This window comes from Stegodyphus dumicola, chromosome 7 (genome assembly GCF_044657685.1).
Source record: "Stegodyphus dumicola isolate Sdum_Otavi_A_Nest chromosome 7, ASM4465768v1".
Classification (NCBI taxonomy): domain Eukaryota; kingdom Metazoa; phylum Arthropoda; class Arachnida; order Araneae; family Eresidae; genus Stegodyphus; species Stegodyphus dumicola.
Window position 1 is genome coordinate 116,075,118 of NC_140774.1, and position 23,511 is coordinate 116,098,628.

General features: G+C 30.5%; 1 protein-coding gene and 2 long non-coding RNA genes across 4 annotated transcripts in view; 2 read left to right on the forward strand and 1 right to left on the reverse strand.

The window, feature by feature from the left end:
• Positions 1-23,511, reverse strand: part of LOC118186703 (phospholipid-transporting ATPase ABCA3-like) — a 169,668-nt gene that overhangs the window by 129,442 nt on the left and 16,715 nt on the right. Inside the window, exon 3 of one of the 2 annotated variants that reach the window (XM_085820732.1) lies at positions 22,965-23,189. In XM_085820732.1, coding sequence (XP_085676858.1) covers positions 22,965-23,189 — 225 coding nt within the window. Of the gene's footprint in view, positions 1-22,964; positions 23,190-23,511 lie in introns of those variants that run through there. The other variant, XM_085820733.1, reaches the window with a different exon arrangement.
• The window catches only part of LOC146996320 (uncharacterized), a 57,665-nt gene that overhangs the window by 12,599 nt on the left and 21,555 nt on the right, over positions 1-23,511 (forward strand). The window lies entirely within an intron of this gene.
• On the forward strand, positions 6,693-12,934 carry LOC146996321 (uncharacterized). The gene is made up of 2 exons (XR_015042183.1): positions 6,693-9,789; positions 12,797-12,934. It is a non-coding gene; the product is annotated as an uncharacterized LOC146996321 (long non-coding RNA).

The following is a 23,511-nucleotide window of genomic DNA, read 5'->3' on the forward strand; positions in this document are numbered from 1 at the left end:
AAAAGATGAGAAATTCATCACAAATTTCCTATGAAATACGTTCATTACGTATGATGAAGAAATTTTTTTCATTTTGAGTCATTTTTCTGGAATTATATCTATGTCTTGCATTTAAATCGTTCTAAAACTTCCGAGATGCTCGATCTAAATCCCTAACAACTCTGTAAGAGCAAAAAGCTAGAACTAGAAGAAATAAAAAGGTCTGAAAAGAAAAGTGTAAAGTGAATTCTCAATGAAAAACTGATATACATTTAAATATTCTTACACAATTACACAGGAAAAAAAAACTCTTCATCATGTAAAAATATAAAAGAAGACAAGTGAAACCACTTTAAAAAAATTACAGTACTTTTTTTTTGTTTTATTTTGAAAAGTATTCCGAAACTGAGCTTTATATTTATGGCACTTATATTTCGTTTATTTTCCAAAATCCAAATATTCGAAAGTCACAAAAATGGAAAGTCATGCCACTTCAAAACAGGACAGGAGAAAATAAAAATGTTTCATTTTAAAGTTGCTTCTTAAATATAATTTTAATATATTTTCACTATCTTTATGATTTATTAATGTTATTATGTTTGTAAGAAAATCGTCAGAAAATTCGCAATTCTCCGAATAAAAAAATTCCCAAACAAACTAATACTGAAATCGCCACATAACTCGCCAAATTTAGACCCGCATAATAAAAGTGTGTGTGTAATTATGGCAAAGCCTCGAGGGCTATCTGCCTAAGGGAAGGAATGCCTTCGTGGAGGACTTTCTAAGGGATCCTGGCTCGTATACACGTTACACATGGGAAAAACCACGAAAACGCCCATGCAGCCAGCCCGTTCGCGGGATTTAAACCTCGGGCCGAACTACCAATGTTCAGCAATTTTACCGCTCGGCCGCTGGTGGACCCCCATAATAAAACTGGTATTCCAAAAATGGAAAAAGTTTACTTGATGTAGTATATCATGAACTCTCCATACGCAAAAAGAGAAATAATTTACAAATGTTTAAAGTTTCAATCGAGGCAACACCTCATCCCTAAACTCGAGTATCCACCGTTAAGTAGTAGTACAAAATTAGACGTTAAACGATGAAATACATATTTTTCAATGCATCGCCAAAAAATATTTCTCCAAAATGTTAAGTCACACTCTAAATAAAAGTCGTAGAAAACAAGCGGAAATGCCATATAAGTAAATTTAAGGACCTTTTGCTGATTCTGGCCCGAAATTAAGGACCAAAATGGTTTCCAAAAACCCTAAGGACTTTTAAATACTTTTCAGGACCGTACAAACCCTGTTTAATCTTCGTTTTATATAGTTGAGTAGGACGTTATGATTAACTTGTTGGATTATTTTGTTTTTCGGTATTCTTGTTCTTCGGTGTTGGTGGGTTGAGGTTCGGTGTTGCATAAAAAATTAAATTTTACAGGAAAATTACCCGCACTTAATTCTTCGACAACGTTCAGATGCGGCGTATGTTGTATTTCTTTAGTGGTCAGCATGTCCATTTCTGTCGATACATTGCAAATAATTCTAGTTGATGCATTTCGGCCACGTGTTTTAATAGTTATTACATCACACATACAGATTATTAACGATGAACGTAAAAAATGCATTTGGACTAAATATCTGCTTAGCAAATACGAATTTGCCAAGCTAATGATAGTTACTTATGATCTATAAATCTAAAACTAAAAGATATTTAAAAAATAAAAAAATAGTAGATTTTAAAAATTAACTAAAAAATAGCGGGTGTCATTAATTTTTGCTGAGTAAATTAAAGCATTTAACAAAATACTATCAAACGCATAAGAATGTAAATTCTTTGTTTTTGACAAATAATTGTATATTCTACTTAACTAATACAATTCTAATATCAGTTGCAATGCATCTTCTTCCTCTTCAAATTAGATCGACGTAACAGCTCCTGGACCAAGCCACAGTTAAAAAATTCAAAGTGCATTACCAAAAACCACACTTCAAAACGTATCAATCAGTTTAGAAAACAACATGTAATATAATCTTACATTAGAATGGCACTTGATCAGTTTGACTGTTAGTGGAAAATTTGTCTCGAAACGAACAAATGAAAATTATTGTAACCAGACAAAACTAAGCGCCTTGAAATCATAAATCGGACATCATTCAGAAATAAATAAAAGGTACATTCACGAAACTTTTACAGAAGAACAGACTAGGCGGGAAACTTGTAAAAGAAAATGGCATTATTCTTAAATAATTTTTTTGCCGGAAGCAGAGATTTCAAAGATAAAAAATTTACTCTGACACACATATAATAGAACAACTATAAGAAAAATGTAATGCAAAATAGTAGTAATCGCAGGTAACCCGGCGGGGAAAGTGACGTCACAGAAAAGGGCGTCTTCATCGTCATCTTAGATCACGTGATAGCCCGATGTGACACTAACAGGTTGGAATAACGTCATGTACAGTTCTGCTTTTATTCTGTGGCAATGACAAATAATTTTCAAAGTTTTCTTTTTGTGGCAAAGATTTCTTCCACCGCGTGTTTATAATGACATTAATTTTCTATTATTATTTTTATATCTTTAATCTGTCTTTATTTTTCAATATTTAATCCGTCATTATTTTTAATTGATTCTAATATTTAATTTCGTATAGTAATTTTTAATGACAAACCTTAACTAAATGTAATTGCATAAGTTTTAAAAATAACCCCTAAGGATAGGATTCGAACCTGACAATTCTAGTATGCGAGCCACGTATGGAGGACTGCGTACGAGCCAGTCTTCTGACATACCCAAACCGCGTCACACATTTGTGTATCCGCGAATGCGAACGAATACAGTTTCAATGACCAATCAGATTTTTCCTAACATTTTCCTAAGTATTTCAACCAATCAGCGTGTTTGTTTCTTGAAATTAACCTAGGCTTATTTTCGCTTTCTACACCCTTAATTTATTCTCTGGTGTATTCACCATCACTTTATTCTGTAAGATTTTTCCCCACATTTTAAATTAATCTTTTTTTTATTTTACAAGCATTTCTTATTCTTTTCTTCTAATTCTTAAAAAATTAAATTTGCTATTTTTTTCAGATCCATGTGTTTTGCTTTTGCAAACATAAATTTTACTTTGAATGTTCCCAAATTAAAGTTTCCACATTTTTTATTTCTAAAAATGTAATATTTTTCACAAGTTTAATTTTTCTTTCTCATTCTTTTCCTTTATAGCCCACCAGCGGCCGAGAGGTAAAGTCGTTGAACACTGGTAGTTCGGTCCTAGGTTCGAATACCGCGAACTGGCAGGCTGCATGGGGGTTTTCTTCGTTTTCCCCATGTGTAACGTGTATACGAGTCAGTTTCCCTTAGAAAGTCCTCCACGAAGGCATCCTTCCTCTTAAGCAGATAGCCCTAGTGTGCTTTGCCATAATTAAATACACACACATACACTTTTCCTTTATAATTAATTCCTTTTCTACATTTAACAATTTTATTTTAAAAAAGTAATATTTATTTTTCACAAGTTTATATTTTTCCCTTTTTCATTTAAAAAAGTGATTTCACATTTTTCCCTTTAATTAAAAAAAGTAATATTTATTTTCATAAGTTTATTATTTTTTATTTCTCAGCTTTCACAAGGGCAATTTCTGTTTTTACTTTTCTCTTTCTATATTTTATTTCAATAACTTTAATTTCTTTTATCTTTTGCTTTTTACGAGGATAAGTTTTTTATATTTCTAAAATTCTTTCTTATAACATTTTTATTTTACATTACACTTCTTTTCTTATTTTAAATACTTATTGACATTAGATATTTACATATATCTTTGTGTACGAAATTTAAACTGAAATTTATATGCCTGTTATTCCCTTTGGAGAACTTCTTGGATAATATTTTCTCCGCTTTGAAATCTACTTAAACAAATACGTGCAATGTTCTTTTTATTTAGTTTAATTTGAATATCGCATTTCTCGTATTTTATACTACAAACACTTAATCGGAGATACTCAGAACTTTGTCTTCTAATGTATTATACTAATGACTGTACTAACCTTATAAAACACTATCCCAAACATTACGAATTTTCTTCGACACATCTTACTTTTTTTAAAGAATTCGCAAACTATGTCAGATAAATGTGAATTTTATACTTTCTACTTAAGGTTTACACATTTTACCTTAATTTTAACTTTTAACTTGCTTTTAAAACATATTCATATTACACTACGGATTCCTTTTCTCCAAAAAAGGATACACACTTACACAAGTTCCTTTATTTTTAGATCTACAGCCTTTGAATTACATCTTATAGTTCAGAAATAATAAATTTTCATGACATAAAGTCTATTGAAACCAGTACATGGACATTTCTAGCCGGCTAGTTCAAATACATACGGAAAAATACTGAAATTTTACTATTGTCTTTCCCAGTTTGGTTTAGATAAGTACCCGAAGTATTTCATTTCTTATAATATCATGCTAGAAACATTTACATGAATATTATCAAAACACCTTTTTTTTATTCATCAGAAGAATTCACTTATATTACTAAACACAGATTAACTCTTTGAATCATTCGTAGAGAAGTTTTCAGTGTCAGGAAACTGAAGAAATGAGCAATGCCCTCGCCGGGACTCGAACCTCTGGAATACGTGCCGAGTGCGCTGACCACTACACCAGAAAGGCATGCTAAGACCCCCATAGCACAAAACATCCTCAGGATGTCCTATTTAAGTCGCAATATCCCTGGATATACGTAGGATGTCCTAAGGATGTTGATTCTCAGATGTCCTGAGGAGATCGTAATTTAACATCCTAAGGATGTCTTATTTAAGTCGCTATGTCCCGGGATATGACAGGATGTCCTGAAGATGTTGATTCTCAGATATCCTGAGGAGTTCACCAATTTCACATCCTGAGGACATTCATTCTGCATTGTCCGGAGGACTTTCGTTGTCAAACATTTTGAGGATATTTGTTCTCAAATTTACCAGTTTTAATTTTTTGACATTGCACATCTGAAACTTGTACATTATTTTATTTTTCATATGTATTTTACTAAGTTGTTTCTAAATGCTGTACATTAAAAATATTGATATGATTGATGATTTATTCTTGTTATTTTGTTATTAATTTTAACTGCTATTTTTTCTGACGTTTTTAAAAATTTATTTAGTCATAGAAAAGATTTTTTTCAATGGATTAGCATTTTCTAGAATATTTGCAAAATTCTAAATAACATATATTTTTTTTTATAAAAAATGTATAAATTACATGTATAATTACTTACAGATTACAAACCCTACTACAAATATAGGTGAAATATTTGTAGATATAGATATATTTAATTACGGAAACGATTTTTTTTTTAATTTGGGTATAGAGACATTAGGTATTTTTTTGGAAGCAGGAAACATGAAAAATTAGCAATTGCCTTCGCCGGGAATCGAAGGACGGACCTCTGGAATACCGGCCCAGTGTGCAGAACCACTACTAAGGGGAGAGATGTCTTCGTGGAGGACTTTCTAAGGGAAACTGGCTCGTATACACGTTACACGTGGGGAAAATCACGAAAACACCCATGCAGCCAGCCCGTTCGCGGGATTCGAACCTCGGATCGCACTACCAGGGTTCAGCGACTTTACCGCTCGGCCGCTGGTGGGCCGAAGACACGCTAGGAAAGCGGGAGAAATACCTCATATTACTTCTCTTTTTAAAGGCCGACTTTTTTTAAGGGGATCCAATCACTAAATCCTGGGTGTGGATATACCTCATCCAACACCTTTTTAGTTCGGGCGCCACTGTAGAGACATTAGGATTTTTTTTGGGAAGCCGTAGAGATGAAAAATTAGCAACCGCCTTCGCCGTGAATCGAACCACGGACCTCTGAAATACCGGCCCAGCGTGCAGAACTATTACACCACGAAGGCACGCTAGGCAAGCGGGAGAAATACTTCATAAGGAAAATATTTTTCCTCTAATTACAGGACAGAAAATGTTTTTCAATCGCGCGATCTGTTATTGATATTGAATTACAGTCGTGCGATAATTTCGCAGTAAAGATACATCTCTGATGACTATCCAAGATTCTAGAAACTTTGGTCTTATATAGAGATGGTCGTCTTATAGAAATAATGCTTAATATCAATATTTATTTATAATCTCAGAACTATTGGTCACTTTCAGAAGTGGTCGTTTGAGAGGCGACATTCTATATATTTATTTACTGATACTCTCAGATTCCAAAATTTGTTTATATTCTCAGAAATATTGGACGGAAGGTGGTCGTCATATACATACAAAATTTTACATTTCATTAAAATTGAATTCGGTATTACTTAACTATTTCCGTATTAATTAATTAATTAGAGAAAGAAAAAATTAGGAAATAGTACTGTTTATTACGGAATAATGTAGGAAGTTCTACAGAACTATATTCTTTCGCGTCATTGCACATTGTATCCGGCAAAATACTAGTTCCTCGTATTCTTCCGCAAATCCGTAAACATCTGTCTGATTTGAAACGAAATCCAAAATGGCTGCGCCATGAGGTTAACTTGTATGGATATTTTTTGTTGCATGAAAGGTAAGTTCAGTTGCAATACTTGTATGTTTACTTTTTTTGCTTTTCGAATTTATGTTATTTAGGAAGCACTTCCGCAGAGAACCCGGTAATTGTGAACATCGCCAACTTTGGCGATAATAGTTCAAACCTGGTAACCTAGCTAATTCATCCTATTCGCTTATGCGAAGGTTGTCGTTGTTCGCTTTTGGAGATTTATATTATTTTTCTCTTTCTTACTTATTATTTTTTCTGAATTTTTTAACAACGAATAGATAGAAATATTTTCGCATAATTAAAGAAGTTTTCGTCGAAAGATGCCGGTTCTCGGGTCGTCAGTTCGGGATCAAAGGATGAAATTATGGCGGGAGGGGTGAATGCTAATTTGTAACATGGCTGTTCACGTTATGTTCTTAATTATTAACAGCTGTAAGCACGCAGAACCATGAGGTTTCCAACCCCTATAATAATTTTAAAATGTATAAAGTTCTAGTTTTATTAAAAATGCTACTGAAAAAAATTTGATTACTGTTGAAGGTTATTTGTATTGTGAAATATATTCACAATACAAATAACGTCCTCGATGAGCCGCGAGCTTGGCGAGTAAAACTGCAACGGCGCCAAAGGGTTCTTTCCCGAAGCGCCAACGGGTTCTCTGCGGATGAAAACCCGTTACTTATGTCATTTTGACAGTTAAATGTTTCACAGCTTTATGAATTGTTACCATTCTGTCGTGAATTACGTGTATCTCAATGGCTGGCTGTCTTTTCAAATATCTAATTTGCCCTGCTATCCAAATGTTTATGACTGAATTTTTTTTAGTCTAGTTTATGCATTCAGTTTCAAAATAATATGTGTGATCAGATTGCTTATTATTTTATTGCAGCAATACATTTATGTTAAATAGTTTGAACAATTGTATAAAAATAAGAGTTTGCATTGTTTTGTCCAAAATATGTATGGTTGAAACATTATCTTAATCTAGTTTGTAATTCAAGTTTTTTTTGGGGGTACTGTTCTGTTATTGGGACCAGAATCGGAAATGTATGAACCTGTGTTCGTAAGTATGTGCATAGATGTGTATATGTAGACATACAAATATACAAGCATACATAAATACAATTCTGAACCCAGTCCTGATAACAGAACAGTACCTTTTTTTAATCTTTTTTGAATATTTTATAAAAGGATTGAGCATTTTTCAAACTGCATATCATTTTAAGATTCGACTTGCAGGAAGGCAAAATATGGTCATTCAATCAAATGCTTATGATTGCTTTTAACATTTTCTCATAAATATTGTTTGCATTTTTATTGTATTTTAGATACTTTAGTTATGTAAAGTGAACATGAGAATATTAGTAAAGCTGAAGAATATGAATAGCTACCATAATACATGTATTTTTTCATCGAGCCCATTGTTTTAGAAACCAATGCACCATTATTATATGCTGGCTTATTTTATAGTTATATGCAGTTTAATTTTATGTTCATGTTACTGTAGTATTGTCATTATAATAAAAGTATTGATAATTTTTGTTGAATCTTGCAAGTTGCCTAACATTCAGAATTATTACTACCGAATTTTACCGATAGGTTTTTTTGAGTTGACATAATCTGTCTGATAAATAAAATAAACTGGTGTTTAAATTATATGCATTTCTCTTAAATTCATTGAAAGTGAGATGGAAATATAAATGCTATCCAGAAAAGTGAATTCTTTTTGCCTGAAATAACAAACTGTACTAAATGATTAATGTTTATATCATTTTAGAAATGTCAATATTAAAGTTTCTTCCCCTTCTCTTCTTTGATTTTCAAATAATTTATAATAAAATAATATATGCATAAGTGTAATTAATGTAAAGTGTCATTCAATAATATAATTTATTTTTACTGATATTTTTATATTTCTTATCTGGGTTTACTTTTGGTGTTAGAAGGAGGAAAAGACTGTAATTAAGGAAATAATTAAAACATTACAGTCTTTTAAATAACACAGTTACAGTAATGTTTATTGAAGCAATCAGTACTGTGTGATTGCCAGTGATTGAATAATGTTAAAATGCATTGTTCATAAGGAAATTTGCTTAGATTTGTGTTATAGATTTTATTTTGACACAAGCTGAAATTTGAATTATTGGAAGCACTTTGAAAACCCGAATTATTCCCTGAATCATTAATCAGGCCAATATATAACATACAAATTTTCATACAAAATTATTTCTTTGAGCATATTATAAAGAGCTCATTTAATTTTATTATTTGTACAAATTTTAGACAAAAGTAGCATGTAACAGTTAAAGATTTATTGAAGCCTACTTAAGTGCTTAAGTGCTACTTAAGCTTAAGTGTGAAAGATATTGCCACATTAGCGAACATGACGATCATTGATGCTTAGTTTAGTAATTTAATAATATATTGAGAAATGCTGGGAACTTTCAGAAGTAGACATTTCGGAAATAATGGGCTTGATAAGAAATTTACATGGTTTTATTATTTATTCTTTAGTTAAGAATGGATTTTAGATGTTCATGTGAAAGAATTCTGTTTAAGTATATGTGAAAGAATTGTTAAAGTTTGGCATTTAAAAAAATGAATTAATAATATGCAATTATCTTTTTATTATACATATATTACTATATATTTCTAATGCACTATGTAAATGTCAGTGCTAAACAATTGAGATACTATTGTCAAAGCAATCTTTTCTTATACATGAAAAATTCTGATACTTTCTTATCATCTGCCCTCACAGTTTCAACTTATGCTAAAACAGCAAGAGTATGCACACGATAATAGCAAACTATGAATATGCATACCACACACATGTATTTACATGCTTTATATTTAATCTTTATTTCTGAATAGTATTCCATTGGATGAAAAATATGTGAATATTGACCCAATGTATATATTTTTGTGTGTGTGCATCCTAAAATTTCTTGTTTCTTATAAAGTGCTTATTTGAATTACTACTTGTGAACAGAGCAGTAGATATGAACCATAAACTAACCATTTTGCCAATTTTCACAGCTTTGCAGATAGTCAGAAAGCACCAAAATTTGTAATAATGTTAAGTTTAAATGATGTTCTATACTTTTGTGTTAATTTTTCTATTCTATTAATTCTATTACTGTGTTATCAAATTTTCTGCAGGAATTTCAACTGGTTAAGATGTTATTACCATGTGGAGAAGAATTTGGTTTTCAAGCTAGAAAAAATTGCAGCTGAAGGATTTTGTAGAAGGTCAGTCAAACTGGTTTTAGTTAATTATAATTTAATTTGGGGTGAAGAATTCTCAAATTTATTTATCATAAGTGTCTAAAGGTCTTCTAAATTAAATTCTGCTTGTTTTTGAAATTTTTCATGACATTCATTCTTTGATTATTATTATTATTTTTTTAAATTTACTAACTTACATCCAGGCACATAATTGCATTTAATGCCATACCTTAAATATTGTAAAATGTTAAAATAATACATTTCACTTAAAAATGTGGTTGTGACAGTAAATTTTCTGTTACATTTAATCATATCTATAAACATTGGTATACATCATTTTTCAATAATCTGTATATTATTTTGTGCATTTCTTTTACATCCAAGATCTGGCATATGACTTGCTTTTCAAACTGATAACATGATGTAATAATGTAATTTAATGGTTAAAGTTTACTATGGAACGGGCCAAATTTAATAAATTATTCTTTGATAGAAATTTATTCATTTGTTCAGTGTGTCTCATCTCTTTAATTTGCTAAAGTAAATTTTATGTACTTGCATTTAGGAATTTTGACTGTATCAGAGTAATTTTGTTTCAGTTATTATAACATGCAAGGGAAAAAATTCATTCATAGCTCTGTATTTAAAATTAGTTAAAGTCCTTAATAAAGAGGGACGTTTTGTTGTTTTTAATGTCGATAGAGTTTAATTCAAAAATATGCCACATTAAGGGTTACTTTTTAACCTAATTTAAAATTTTCATTACTTTAACATGTCCAATAATTGTTATTTTAACTCCGATATTGTAATAATATCAGAATTCCTTACTTTTTGATAGGTAATCCAAATGTAAAACAAGAAAAGAAAAAATTAAAATCTAGAAGTATATTTATTTCATACCTCTAACAAATAAAAACAACACAAGCACTTTTTACTGTCTATCTGCATAGTGTGGCATGTCCCGTAAGACTGAGATTTGTATGGTCAAATCCATGTTTCAGTTAAAGGAAAATGCATGCACAGTCTTCTGATTTTCCCTTCGATTAAGGATTCTGTATATACTAGCATAAGAAATATATTAGTTAATGCAGTGTTATACATCAATATTTATAGACAATTATTGTGGCTATGTTTATTATAATTTTGTTCACTGTAATGGCTGGAGTGCCTAAACCATCATGCTGTGTAAACAAAACTCAAATCTTCATCTCTGCATACTGCTCCACCAGTGTTTAAACCACTGAAATGGTGATTATGGTAGAACATCTTTGGTAAAAATTTACTCTACTGTAACCCTTGGTGAATCGTTTCTTTTTTTTTATATCAAGATCGTCACCTGAGAGGATCAGCACCAATTTCAAGGTGGCCGCTACACAAAACCAAAATAAGAAGTCAAAGACATACACAAACTCTGTGTCCATGTACACATCGACCTATTAAAACAGAGAACTGCACAAACTGGGCATTGTGCACTGCCTTAACTTTGTCCATGTACACATTGATCTATTTTCACTTTAAGAAAATCAGAAAGTTAAAAATATCATAGTTACCAGAAAAAATTTGCCACTGTCTTAAGACACAGACAACCAAAAATACACAAACAGAGAGGAATAAATTACCAAAAATACATATTTCCTAACATAAAAACATTAAACAACAAATCTTCTAACAAAAATTAACACACAGAGACAAAAAAATAAATGAAACGTCATTTTTTTTAACATACCTTTTTTTTCACATGCATATGTTTAGGCTTTCCACCACCATCTTCCAGGTAAGCAATTCAATTAAATTTTTCGTCTCTTAGTCACTTCAGACATACTCAAACGATGGTACCCACACCAAAATAATAAATAGTATGTTCAAAATACAAAACCATACCACTTCCCTGCAACCAAACACAGCAATTGAAAAGAATGAAATTGAAAAGAAGAACCAAAAACCTGGGACCGTACAAAAGGTTTACTATAAAAAAAGTAGCCCAAAACTAAATTTATCACAGCACGTTGGCAATATTTGCAGAAATAACTCCTTTTTATTGACAAAAAAAAGTTTTTTTTTTTCCCAAAGGCAACTTTCGCCAACATTATCAACAGTAGGGTTACCGAAAAACTTATTTGACGCAATGGGCTTCCACATTTCACAAACAACCAATACCACTTTGCGATTTTTTTTCAGACAGAAACCAAGGTGTACCATACAGTAAAGATTAGCCACATCTTCATTTACTACTGTTACAAGTACTTCTTTGGTAAATTTCTGCGGTTAAATTCAAAAGTTTAAAATTGCATTAACATGATCAGATTCAGAGTCATAGCTAGGGTTTTCAGCGCTCAGGGACAACTGAAGATTTCACACCCCCTACTGCTAGCCAAGGATGGAAAACATTTAATTCTAAAATGTTCTAACATCAGTTTGGCGCCCCTTGGATTCTGCACCCGGGGACAGATGCCCCCCTTCCCCCCCTCTAGCTACACCCCTGATCAGATTTTATTTTCTGCACGTAGCTAACAATTACTTATGTGTTGTCAGATAAATGTTACCAGATGCAGTTAATTATTTTTTACTTGCCAATCTCATGAGACAAGTTTTTTTTTGCTCCTGCAAGACTTTACTTTGTGTTGCAAAATAAATTCATTCTCACTCTTTTTGGACTTGCCTACACATTAAATTTAAAATAGTTTTATGAATAGGTAAGATGTGATTATCATAATTTTGTTTCTCTCTTTATCTTGGCAACTTTATATGTTGATTCAGTATCCAGGTTACCTACCAGTGGCTGATTGATAAAACTGCTCATATGTTCAGCTGGTGGTTTGAGTTTATTTTCTGACATAAAAAATTTTAAAAGGCATCCCCCATGTTTATTTTACTATAATCGAAAAATCAAATAATTGCTACTCTGTTTATAGGTACTAAATGTTAAAATATTTTAAATGCTTCCTTTAATTTGCATTCTAATAATCATTTGTTTAAATTTAATTATGAATTATATTCACATATAGTAATTGTGAGTGTTTTCTTATTTTAGGTGCTGTGAAAGGCAATGACAGAGATCCAATTTATCAAGAGTTCTTATATACATAAGAATACATGGATATAAGATTGTTTTTCATGAATTCAAATAAAATGTGATAAATTGGATTAATAAAAACTATTTTGAAAAGTGTTTTTCCTCTGTTAATCATAATATAGTGCCATAAATTTCTGAATGTGTTTATTTTTCATCCAAATAAATAGCTTTACAAAAATTTGTCATATTAATAGATATTGCATAATTTAGCATTATTATAAATATTTATTATAGCAGATTTAGCTGAACTACTTTTTTAGTCTCTTTGCAGATGAAGTCACAAAGGTAAGTGGTTAGATATTTTTCTGTATTCCCCATTAAGTAATTTTATCTGGTAAATTACCATTACTTATATACTAAAGGTGAAAGAATAAGCTTTCCTTGAAGATGCAAAAATTTGCAGATATTTCAAAAAATTGGTATACGTAAAAAAGTTCTTAAATTGCCACATATGCGAAACTGAAAATGTTATATATGAAATAGTTCAGAAATATAAATATTTTCACTATTTTTTAACTATAATTTACTGTATTTGTTATATATAATCACAGTTTAAGGTAGCAGTGCTTTTCTCACTGTGATTTCTCATGTATTTTGATTCATAAATACACGTACATAAATCCACGTATTTTGATTTCTCTTTTGAGACCGAATAAAAAATGAATTAAACATTCTCGTTGACATTGAGAGTTGAATAAAAGCTCACCTCAAAATAAAATGAATTAATAAATTTATGGAAAATTTTACATTGCATATATTGAGCAGAAAGAGTAAACTGAATATACTTAATGGAATTAATAATTGGTAAAGTTGATAGCAGAATAAAATGCCTTAATTGCATGGTAAACAGTAGATCTTTTGAAGTTTTTATATGTTGCGTAAAATGCAGATTTAAATTTTTGATATTGATTGTCATATAAATGGCAATTACTGTTTTATTTTGCTCTGAAATGAATGTAATAAAATTCTGGATGAGACAACCTTTAACATGCGCTAGAATTTACAAAGTTTAATTTGGTGCTGATTTCAACGGGTAAATTTCATTTTACTGAATTTTGCGTAAAATAATACTAATGACCCATTGCAAATTATTTTCAGAACTTTTTTTTTTTTTTAATCTAAAAGGGCTATTAGTTTTGAAATGTGACTTCATATCGTCAGTCGTAAACTTGTTTCGCTTTTCATTCAAGTCTTGCCATTTGGCAAAATTTAACATATTTACCTTTAAAATCTAATATATTATTGACTAACAAGCCAAGCTAATTAAAAGCATTAAACACAGTTCTTAACAATGCTTTTTTTAAGTTTTAATCTGATTGATTTAAAATGCATTTAATTCATGATATATCTAATTGAAAACATTTTAATATTTCTGCATAATTACATGATATATTTCTTCACTTTTCAAATATATAGAAGATATATAACTTTCTGGTGTCAGTATCTTATAAAATGTTTTGCTATTTCCACTGCCCCATCTGTATTGATAATCTATGCATTCATAAACTTTTAGCCTCTTTGAGTGACTGTTAAAATCTGAGGCCTTTCAGATTTTTTTTTTTTTTTTTTTTTTTTTTTTTTTAAATTGTGTGAGCAGAAAGATAGAATTTTAGAAGAGCTTCTTGAGTTACCTTTTGAATGATATAAAGAATTGTTAACATAATGTCAAATTTTTACAACTAAATATTAAATATATAAAAAAGCCTGCAGCATTCTCATGTTACGAAAACATATTTATTTATTCTGAGGCTAGGAATTGATTTAGTTTTAAAAATACAATTTATTCCTTTTAACAATTTCCCAACAGTGTCATCAAAACTATAAATTCCTTACATGTTTTAAAGAAAGATGATTCATTTATGTAAAGATTATTAAATGGGTAATTTTATTATTCAATTTTTAATACAAATTAACTGAAATTAGAAACTGATTTTGTAAAATAATTTAATTATGAATAATTCAATTTGGGGGCTATTGGATGTTTAAAAATGATCAAAAGATTTTTAATATCTTAAAAATAAAAGCAAAATTTTCAGTTTTAATATTTTGTATTAATAATTCATTTTAATTTCCTTGCTCAGTTTTAATATATTCACAAATTCAGATTTAAAAACAAAATAAGTTGTATAAATATTTTCAACATTTCTGATTTTTCCATAGTAACCATAGGAGAACGATTTGAGACTATCTGTGTAAAAAAAAAGTAGGTTTTAGATCATCACACCTTCACATACTACTTTCACTGGAATTTTCCTCTGTATATATACTGGGATGTGACACTAAGCAGTTGAGAATATGTATTTAAGAGGTTAAAGGGATATTTGTAACTAGTGTTTCAAATCCTGATAACATCCCATACGCTGTCGGTGGGACGTAGATAGGATGTCCTAAGGATATACTGGGATGTGACATTAAGCGCTCAGGAGGATGAGTTTAGGAGGAAATTGGGATATTACGGGATGTCCTGAGGATGTAGTAAGTAGGACTTTAAATCCTAATATCCCATATGCTGTCGATGGGACATAGATAGGATGTTTTTAGGATATAATGGGATGTGCTTAGGAGGTTTGTGGGATGTCCTGAGGATGTAGTAAGGAGTTCATATCCTAATAACATCCCGCACGCTGTCGATGGGACTTGGTTAGGATGTCCTGAGGATATCCCGGGATGTGACATTAAGCACTCGGGAGGAGGTGTTTAGGAGGTTCGCGGGATATTCCGGGATGTCCTGAGGATGTGCGCATATCCCGCGAGCAACATCCTTGGGATATCCCAAGGATGTTTTTGTGCTATGTGGGGAAGGTGGGAGAAACACGTTATATAATCCTCCCCCTTTTAAAGGGCGACTGGGGATTAGGGGACCCAATCGCCAAATCTTGGTGGTGAAGAATCTTCATCCACCGCCTTTTTTAGTTCGGGTGCCACTGTAGAAACAGTAGGTTATTTTGATACGGGAGACGAGAAAAAATAAGCAATGCCCTCGCCGAGACTCGAACCTCGGTCCTCTTGAATATGCTCAGATTGTGCTGAGCACTACACCACGAAGGCATGCTAAGAAGGCGGGAAAACACTTTGCAAAAATATCTTGGATTTTCTTGCGTACATCCTTACCTTAAATCGCCAAACAAACGCTGAATATTGATTTTCATCATATGAAAACATCAGTCAAAAAGAAAACATCACTCGCCAATCAAAAAGTATAACAAAGTACAAGCACAAATTATGCTTCGTTAATAAGTTAAGAATGTTTTCTCTTTAGTAGAATGTAGTCAGGAAGTAACAAATAGGGCAATAAAACAATTCAATCTTTAAGAGTTTACTAAATATTCAGTAAATACTTCTGTGTGTTAGTAAAATGTGAAAATTACGCAGATAAAAAAAGCTTAACTTTTTTTCAAGTACTCGCTTGATTTGTAATGCATTACGTTAAAAAATAACCCTGGTTCATCAATGCAATGCAACATTTATGTATTATTAATTGCTCCTTTCGAATGTGATAAAAAAGTTAAGTTTTCAGAAATATTTTGACAAAACAGTGATTGTTTCCCTAGTAATTTAAATCAAAACATTCTAAAAGGTGATGTTTTTTATGAAGATATTAATATTTTCTTAGACACGTTTCTTATCAAATTAGTTTGAAATATTTCTTAAAGTCTATGGTACTGCAAGTCAATGACAATGATAACTTAGAGAAATAGTTCAAAGTCCATATGAGCTGAGTTAAAAATCTCCGTTATCTACATGGGAGTAGATCCTTGTCACGGAAAATTAATCTATCACATTAGTATGCTAAGATAAAATGCCAGTTCTTTTCTAAACCTTTCGTTCAAAATGATAGTGTTGTTGAAATTAAATCTTCCAAATGTGTAATTACTAAATCAAAGTGTATAAAAGGTTATCGATAAGGAAATTCCCCGAAAACAGATTATGAAAACATGGTAACACCCCAGTTATCCGAGGAAACTTAAAAGTTTATGCTATATAATTTACTTGTGCTGCAGGAAAAGAAAAATTAAAGGATTAAAAATTACGATATTTGTGGAAGATTTCCGAAATGAAACGTGTAGAATTTAGGGGAAGTATTCACTTAATTGTTTATAATTACGTTAAGTCATTGGGTATATGTGACATACAAAATGCATTCGAAAGCAAAAATTAACAAACTTTTCAGATTCTGGCAAAGAATCATATTTCATTGTGAAAGAAATTGTTAGGAAATGCGCGAAATGTAGAAAAATATCCATATAGAATACCTGGACTATAATGTTTGAATGTGTTTGTTCCGAATAGAAACTCTAATTAGTAATAAAGCACTGAATTCAAAAAAGTGGTCAAAAGTGCATTGATAATGCAATAAAAAATTCTGTTTACTAGTAAAAATATTACTTAAATTCCTCAGCAAAAGTGAAACATTCCCTCAGTCGCATGGTGCGGAATAAAAATTAAGAGCAAGATAAGCGGCTGTTAAATGAATAGAAGGTAATTATTATTTTCAATCAGAAACTTCAAAGATACTAAAGAAATAATGCTTGAGTTAGAGTAGGAATACTTTTTGAATAGAAATATGGATAATGTTTGAGTTAAAATAGAGTAAAAAAATGGTCTAATCCCTTTCAGAACTGTAAATTAAAAAAAAATGTTAAAATTAAATAAATAAATGGATAAATCTTATGAAAAACAGTTAATTAATTCGACAGGAAAACAGTGATCGCAATAAATTTTTAAAAAGTTCTAGTATATTGTAATTTTCTACCTATCTACGAGTTCATAAAGCAGAAAAAAAAAAAAAAAAAATATCACGTTCGCTTGCTTGCGGTATATTCCACAATCGTTCAAAAACGTTTTGTTTTTGTGGTGTAATATTTCTGAATTTGAAGCTTCAGAAAACAAAATCACTCTGATTTATCAACTTGCGCCTAAATGTAGAATACAGTCTTCAAACGGAAGGTTTTAGAATAAATAATGTGTTATAAATAAAAACGAGATAAAAAAATTTTTCATGCTCAGTTCGTGAATCTGGTTAAGGTAAGATCTAGTCTTGTCTGGTTCGGTACATTTCCAGAAAAACATTCATTGTTTGAAAACTCGGATGTTTCCATTTTGCTGCAAATCTGATATTTTCTTATTCCATTTTACATTTCACTATTACTGTGCGTCAGGAGAAGAAGATTTTTCCGCGGATATTGCATACTTCTCTTACAGGTCTGGAACTATTATGGTAATTTATATTACCAAATAGTGTGTATAAAATCCGTAGTTACGCAGGAAATATTTTCAATGTTTGCTTAATTTGAAACAAAAGATGCAGCCCGCATCTACAAAATAGTAGAGCACGTTTACCTTAGTATGTCCTCCCCAAATGCATTTTTTCCCTTGGTCCTTTGCATGCTTTTCCGTATTTATTAAGTTCAGTTCATTGCATTCCTATCTTTTCTCGAATTTGTAAACTATTTTTGTTTAAATATCTTTACTAGAATTTTATTTAGCTGATTTTGAAGTGTATTTTGATCAATGTGTGGTAAATGAGGATCACTAACACAGAATGATTCCAAGCAATGTATCTTTTCTTCATCCTAAGAGAAGATGTGTTCCGTGCATTGTGAAACGCGTTTCCTTTATTTATTATGTATGACGGTTAGAATAAATTAAATGTTCCATGCATTGTTTGGCTGCAGTGTTTAAAATAATGCTTTTTTTGAAAGTATGGACTTTTTCAAATTAAGTCGTATTAAAATGTATTGAATTTTTTTACAGTTTTCTACTGTGTTGGATCAAGATATGGAGTTCATGCCAATATTATCTGTTAAGGATGATGTTTATGCATAATTTTATTTGCTAAGCAATAATAAATTAAATTTCAAATGTTCTCAAGAAAAGGCTGTAAGAATTCAGTGTTCAGTAATGCTAATTTGAAATGCGTATATCAAGTTAAAAAGAATGTGTTGAACTTTTAAGACAATTGCTAAGCTGGATTATTTGGAATTCATGCCAATATTGCATGTTATGTATGACACTTATGCATAATTTTATTTGCTGTCCGTGAGAAGTTAAATGTCAGATGTTCTTAAAGAGCCATAAGAGCTCAGTGTTAAATAAACTAATGTCAGTTTGAAATGCACATCTTGGAACGACTGTGTTAAATTTTTTTAGCTAATTGCTATGTTGGATCATTATTTGGAACTCAAATCAATGTTTTGTGTAATGTAGTATCATACCTACACAGGATTTTAATTGCAATGTATGATAAATTTTCAAAAAGCCGTAAGAGTTCAGTACTTAATAAAATACTACCCATGTGAAATGTGTATCTTTTAACTTAGTTAAAAATGAAGATGTTGAAAAGCTTTGAGACAGAAAAATAATGATCACACTATTTGACAAATTTTTTCAAGCTGAGAAATTTTTATATTCCAAATTGAGGTTCTACAAAGTTTCATTTCCATGTTTGAATATTACTTCTATAAATATTATAAACTTCTTTTCTTTTCCTTCATAAATCTACTTATAATTCAAATTTAAAATAATTCTTTACAGTGTGTATATTCTTTTGTACAATTAAAAATATTTCAATTTCCTGTACCTTGTTAAGAAATTCAATTCTCTAATAAATTCGAAAATAGTAGTAGTTAGAGGCTCTCTGCATTACATAGTGGAATCATATTAAGAATCCGAATGATGTTTTCATATGATGAAAATCAAGGTTTAGCGTATGTTTGAAGATTTAAGCTAAAGATATGCACCAGACAATCATGGATATTTGTGCCAAGTGTTTCAAAGAGCTAATCTCTTTTAGAATCCTTCTGCTGAATAAAAAGGAAGGATTTGAGAAATAAATAATAAGAAATGAAAAAATAAGAAATGAAATAAAATAATAAGAAATGAAATACGTTAGGTATACAGTCAAAAGTCGTTAATTCGGACACCCATAATCCGGAATGATCTATAATCCGGACCTCAAAGCTTCAAACTTTCTGCGCATGCGTCGCGTTGACGCATGCGCGTAAGGCCTTTACGGCTGAAAATACGCTTGTGCGCGTGCGCAAAATACGTTTACGAGTGCGCGTTTAATGTATAACGGACGGTATAAGCTAAGCTAAAATTATTTAATTATCTATTTCAGTTAATGTTGCAGATCGCGTTGTTCCTTAATCTTCGAATTGGATCCGGCTTATTATTTTTTGCAAACTGTTAGAGCAATTTTATAAAAGTAAGCTTGAACTTTCGATTATGTCAAATAGAATTTCTGATATATATTTATTAATATGTAAATGATCTACAAAGCGAAAGTATGTTTCGAAGTTCATTAAACAAAAAGTGGAATTGCTACAAAAAATGGATAAAGGCATATCCTTTGTTTATATAAACTTTAACGTTTGTTTATCTAAACTTTGTTTATCTTTAACGCCGCGGCGCTGCGTAATGAATTGGAAGTTGATCTGTCAGAACTATCCTTATCTTCAGGGCAGATGTTTTTATTTTGTTTGGTTTATAATTCCTTATTAAATGTAGTATTTCATCTTTGATATGATTTAAATCAAATTCCTCGTCATTATAATTCGCTTCCGATAGCGAAGAAAGTGACAGAGGTTATTGAAAACGAAAAAATTTCAATTGACAAATTAGTCGGTATTCTCGACACAGCAATTATAGGACTTGAACAGCGGAACTTTGTAACTGAGCAAGAAATTATGTCTGTTTAAAGAATTAAAGAGAATGTATTATCACATAAAAAACGAAGCAACTTAAGCAACTTACATTGAAAGAAATGTTTAATAAAGTAAACAAATGAATATTAAGCTTTTTTTTTTTTTTGTAAATTTTGATACCCTTTAGATCATAATTGTTCTTTATTTCATAAATTACGGTTTCATATTTTTAATTTTATAATTTCTGCATGCCATCTTACCAGATTTAAACTGATGATCTATAATCCGGAAAAATCGATAATCCGGAATCGCCGAAGTCCCGACGAGTCCGGATTAACGACTTTTGACTGTATATCTAAACTAAACTGGGAAAAACAATAGGAATAAATTCAGTATTTTTTCATATGAATTTGAACTGGACCGGCTAGAAATGATCATGTATTAGTTAAAGCAGACTTTATATCATGAAAACTTATTATTCCTCAATTATAAGTTTTAATTTAAAGTCAGATGATCTGACAATAAACGAATTTGTATAAGTGCGTATTCACTTTTGGAAAAAGGAATCCAAAATGTAACATGAATATGTTTTAAAAGCAAGGTAAAAGTTAAATTAAGGTAAAATGTGTATATATAAAGTAGAAAGTGCAAAGTTCACATTTGTTTCGCATAGTTTGGTGAATTTCTGAAATAAAAGTAAGATGTGTCAAAGAAAATTCGTAATGTTTCATGGTGTTTCATAAAGTTAGTACAGTAATTAGTACAATACATTAGAAGAGGAAGTTCTGAATATCTCAATTTAAGTGTTAGTAGTATAAAAGTAAGAAGTTTAGTACAAATATTCCAATTCCGCGGTTAATATTCCAATTAAACTACATAGAACGAACATTGTACACATTGGTTTAAGTCAATTTCAAGGTACAGAAAATGTTATCCATGAAGGCTTCCAGAAGGAGTAAGTAATACGCATGTAAATTCCAGCTTAAATTTCGTAGACAGAAAAATATATTTAAGTTTGCTTTTGGAAAAAAGGAAATGTAACATTGATAAGTATGATAAGTATTTAAAATGAGGAAATTGATTGATAAGTATTTAAAATAAGGAAAAATGTTAAGTTTAAAGTAAAACTATGACAAAGAACATTTTTTAAAATATAAAAAATTTACATTTGCAAAAAAGAATAAGTAAAATAAATTATTTTTGAGGTAAAACATAGAAAGAAAAAATAAGCATTGCGTTTGTAAAAGCAAAGAAATAAAAAAAAAAAATCAAACTTATGAAAATAAATGTTACTTGTTTTTAATAAATAAATTGTTTTAAATAAATAAAGCGAAAAATGTATAGTCACTTTTCTAAAAACAAAAAGCGGAAAATATAAATGGTACTTTTATAAAATAAAAAAGTTAAATGTAAAATAAATATAAATTAAAAAAGGAAAAATTAAACTTGTGAAAGAAATATTATTTTTGTAGAAATAAAAATGTGGACACTTTAATCAGCGGAAACAGAAAGTAAAGTTTATGTGTGCAAAAGCAAAACATATGGAAAGAAAAAATTAATAAATTAAATTTTGTAAGAATAAGGAAGAAAACAAAAGAATATAACATATGCTTGTAAAAATAAACGTAAAATTTGGGAAAAATCTTACACTGAAACAAAGAAATAGACACATTGAATGGTTGGAACCAGAAGGATAATGTTAGCGAGAAACTGATTGATTGTTAAGATTGTATTCTTTCGCGGATACACAAAGGCGTGGCGCGGTTTTTGCATGCCGAAACAGTCTCGCGCATGCGCAATCCGACATGCGTGTCTCGCATCCCAGAAGTTGCAGATTTGACTCCCATCCGTGGGGGTCATTTTTAAATCTTGTGCAATTACATAAAATTCATTCACTAAAAATTATTATATTAAATTAAATAATACAATCATTTAAAAAATGAAATAATAAAAAACAATGACATAGTAAAGAAATCAAAATAATAAAGAAAATAAATTAAAGTTGATGTGATTCCAAACACGTGGTTGAAGAGCTCGTTGCCCCAAAAATAAAAACTTAGAAAAAAAAATTTTGTTGCCACAGAATAAAAACAGAACTACGCATGACGTCATCCCAGCCCGTCCAAGTCATTTCCGGTTATCATGTGATCCAAAACGGTGGCGACGACGGAAGAAAAACGAATTTAGAATTTCAAAAATTTCCAATTCTTCAACTTATCAAACTATGTTTCCAAAAAGCTCGGTACCTACATAGATGATATTTCAGGTATTTACGCGATTTTTCACCAGTTATCTACACAGAATTATGCATATCCAAACATAAAACTAATTTTCTCATATGTATAATAAAACAATTAATAAAAACTGACAGTCAATAATGAAAACTAAATATAAAAAAAACATGTAAAGTTAATGCATAATAAATAAAAAACAGATCTATTTCCATCAAAATATATAACTATGCAGTAATATATTCTTACCGTTTTCCTCCACATGTTTTCCATCACGATATTTAGCATCAACTTGGTAATTATACCAAATGGCATCATGTGCATAGCGTATTTTATAATCTAAGGATGAGGGCAATTCTGTAATCGAATCAAAATTATTGAAAACTGTCCCGATAACAGTTTTGGAATCAACAGATCTTCGCATACGAAGACAGAATTTTTCCATTTCTTCCTCACTAGCGAATTTTCTTACAGCTAAAATAAAAATTAAATTATTAAAAAAAATTAATTAAATTATCAAACATGAAATTATAGTTCATGATTAAAAATAAAATCTGCTTAAGAGAAACATGAATTATAAAACTGTATAACAAGAAAAATACGAAAAACATTTTTAAAATAAACAATTTTCGGTACTTTTCCGTTTTGCCGGCGCAAGCGATAAAATCGCCAATAATGGTACAACCGATGCCAAACGGAATATTCTCTCGCTGGTAACCTTTAACGCCTCATTCAGATAGTTCAGTTTTATGTCTAAGGCCATTTTCGGCAATTAAATCAATTAGGATGCAATCAC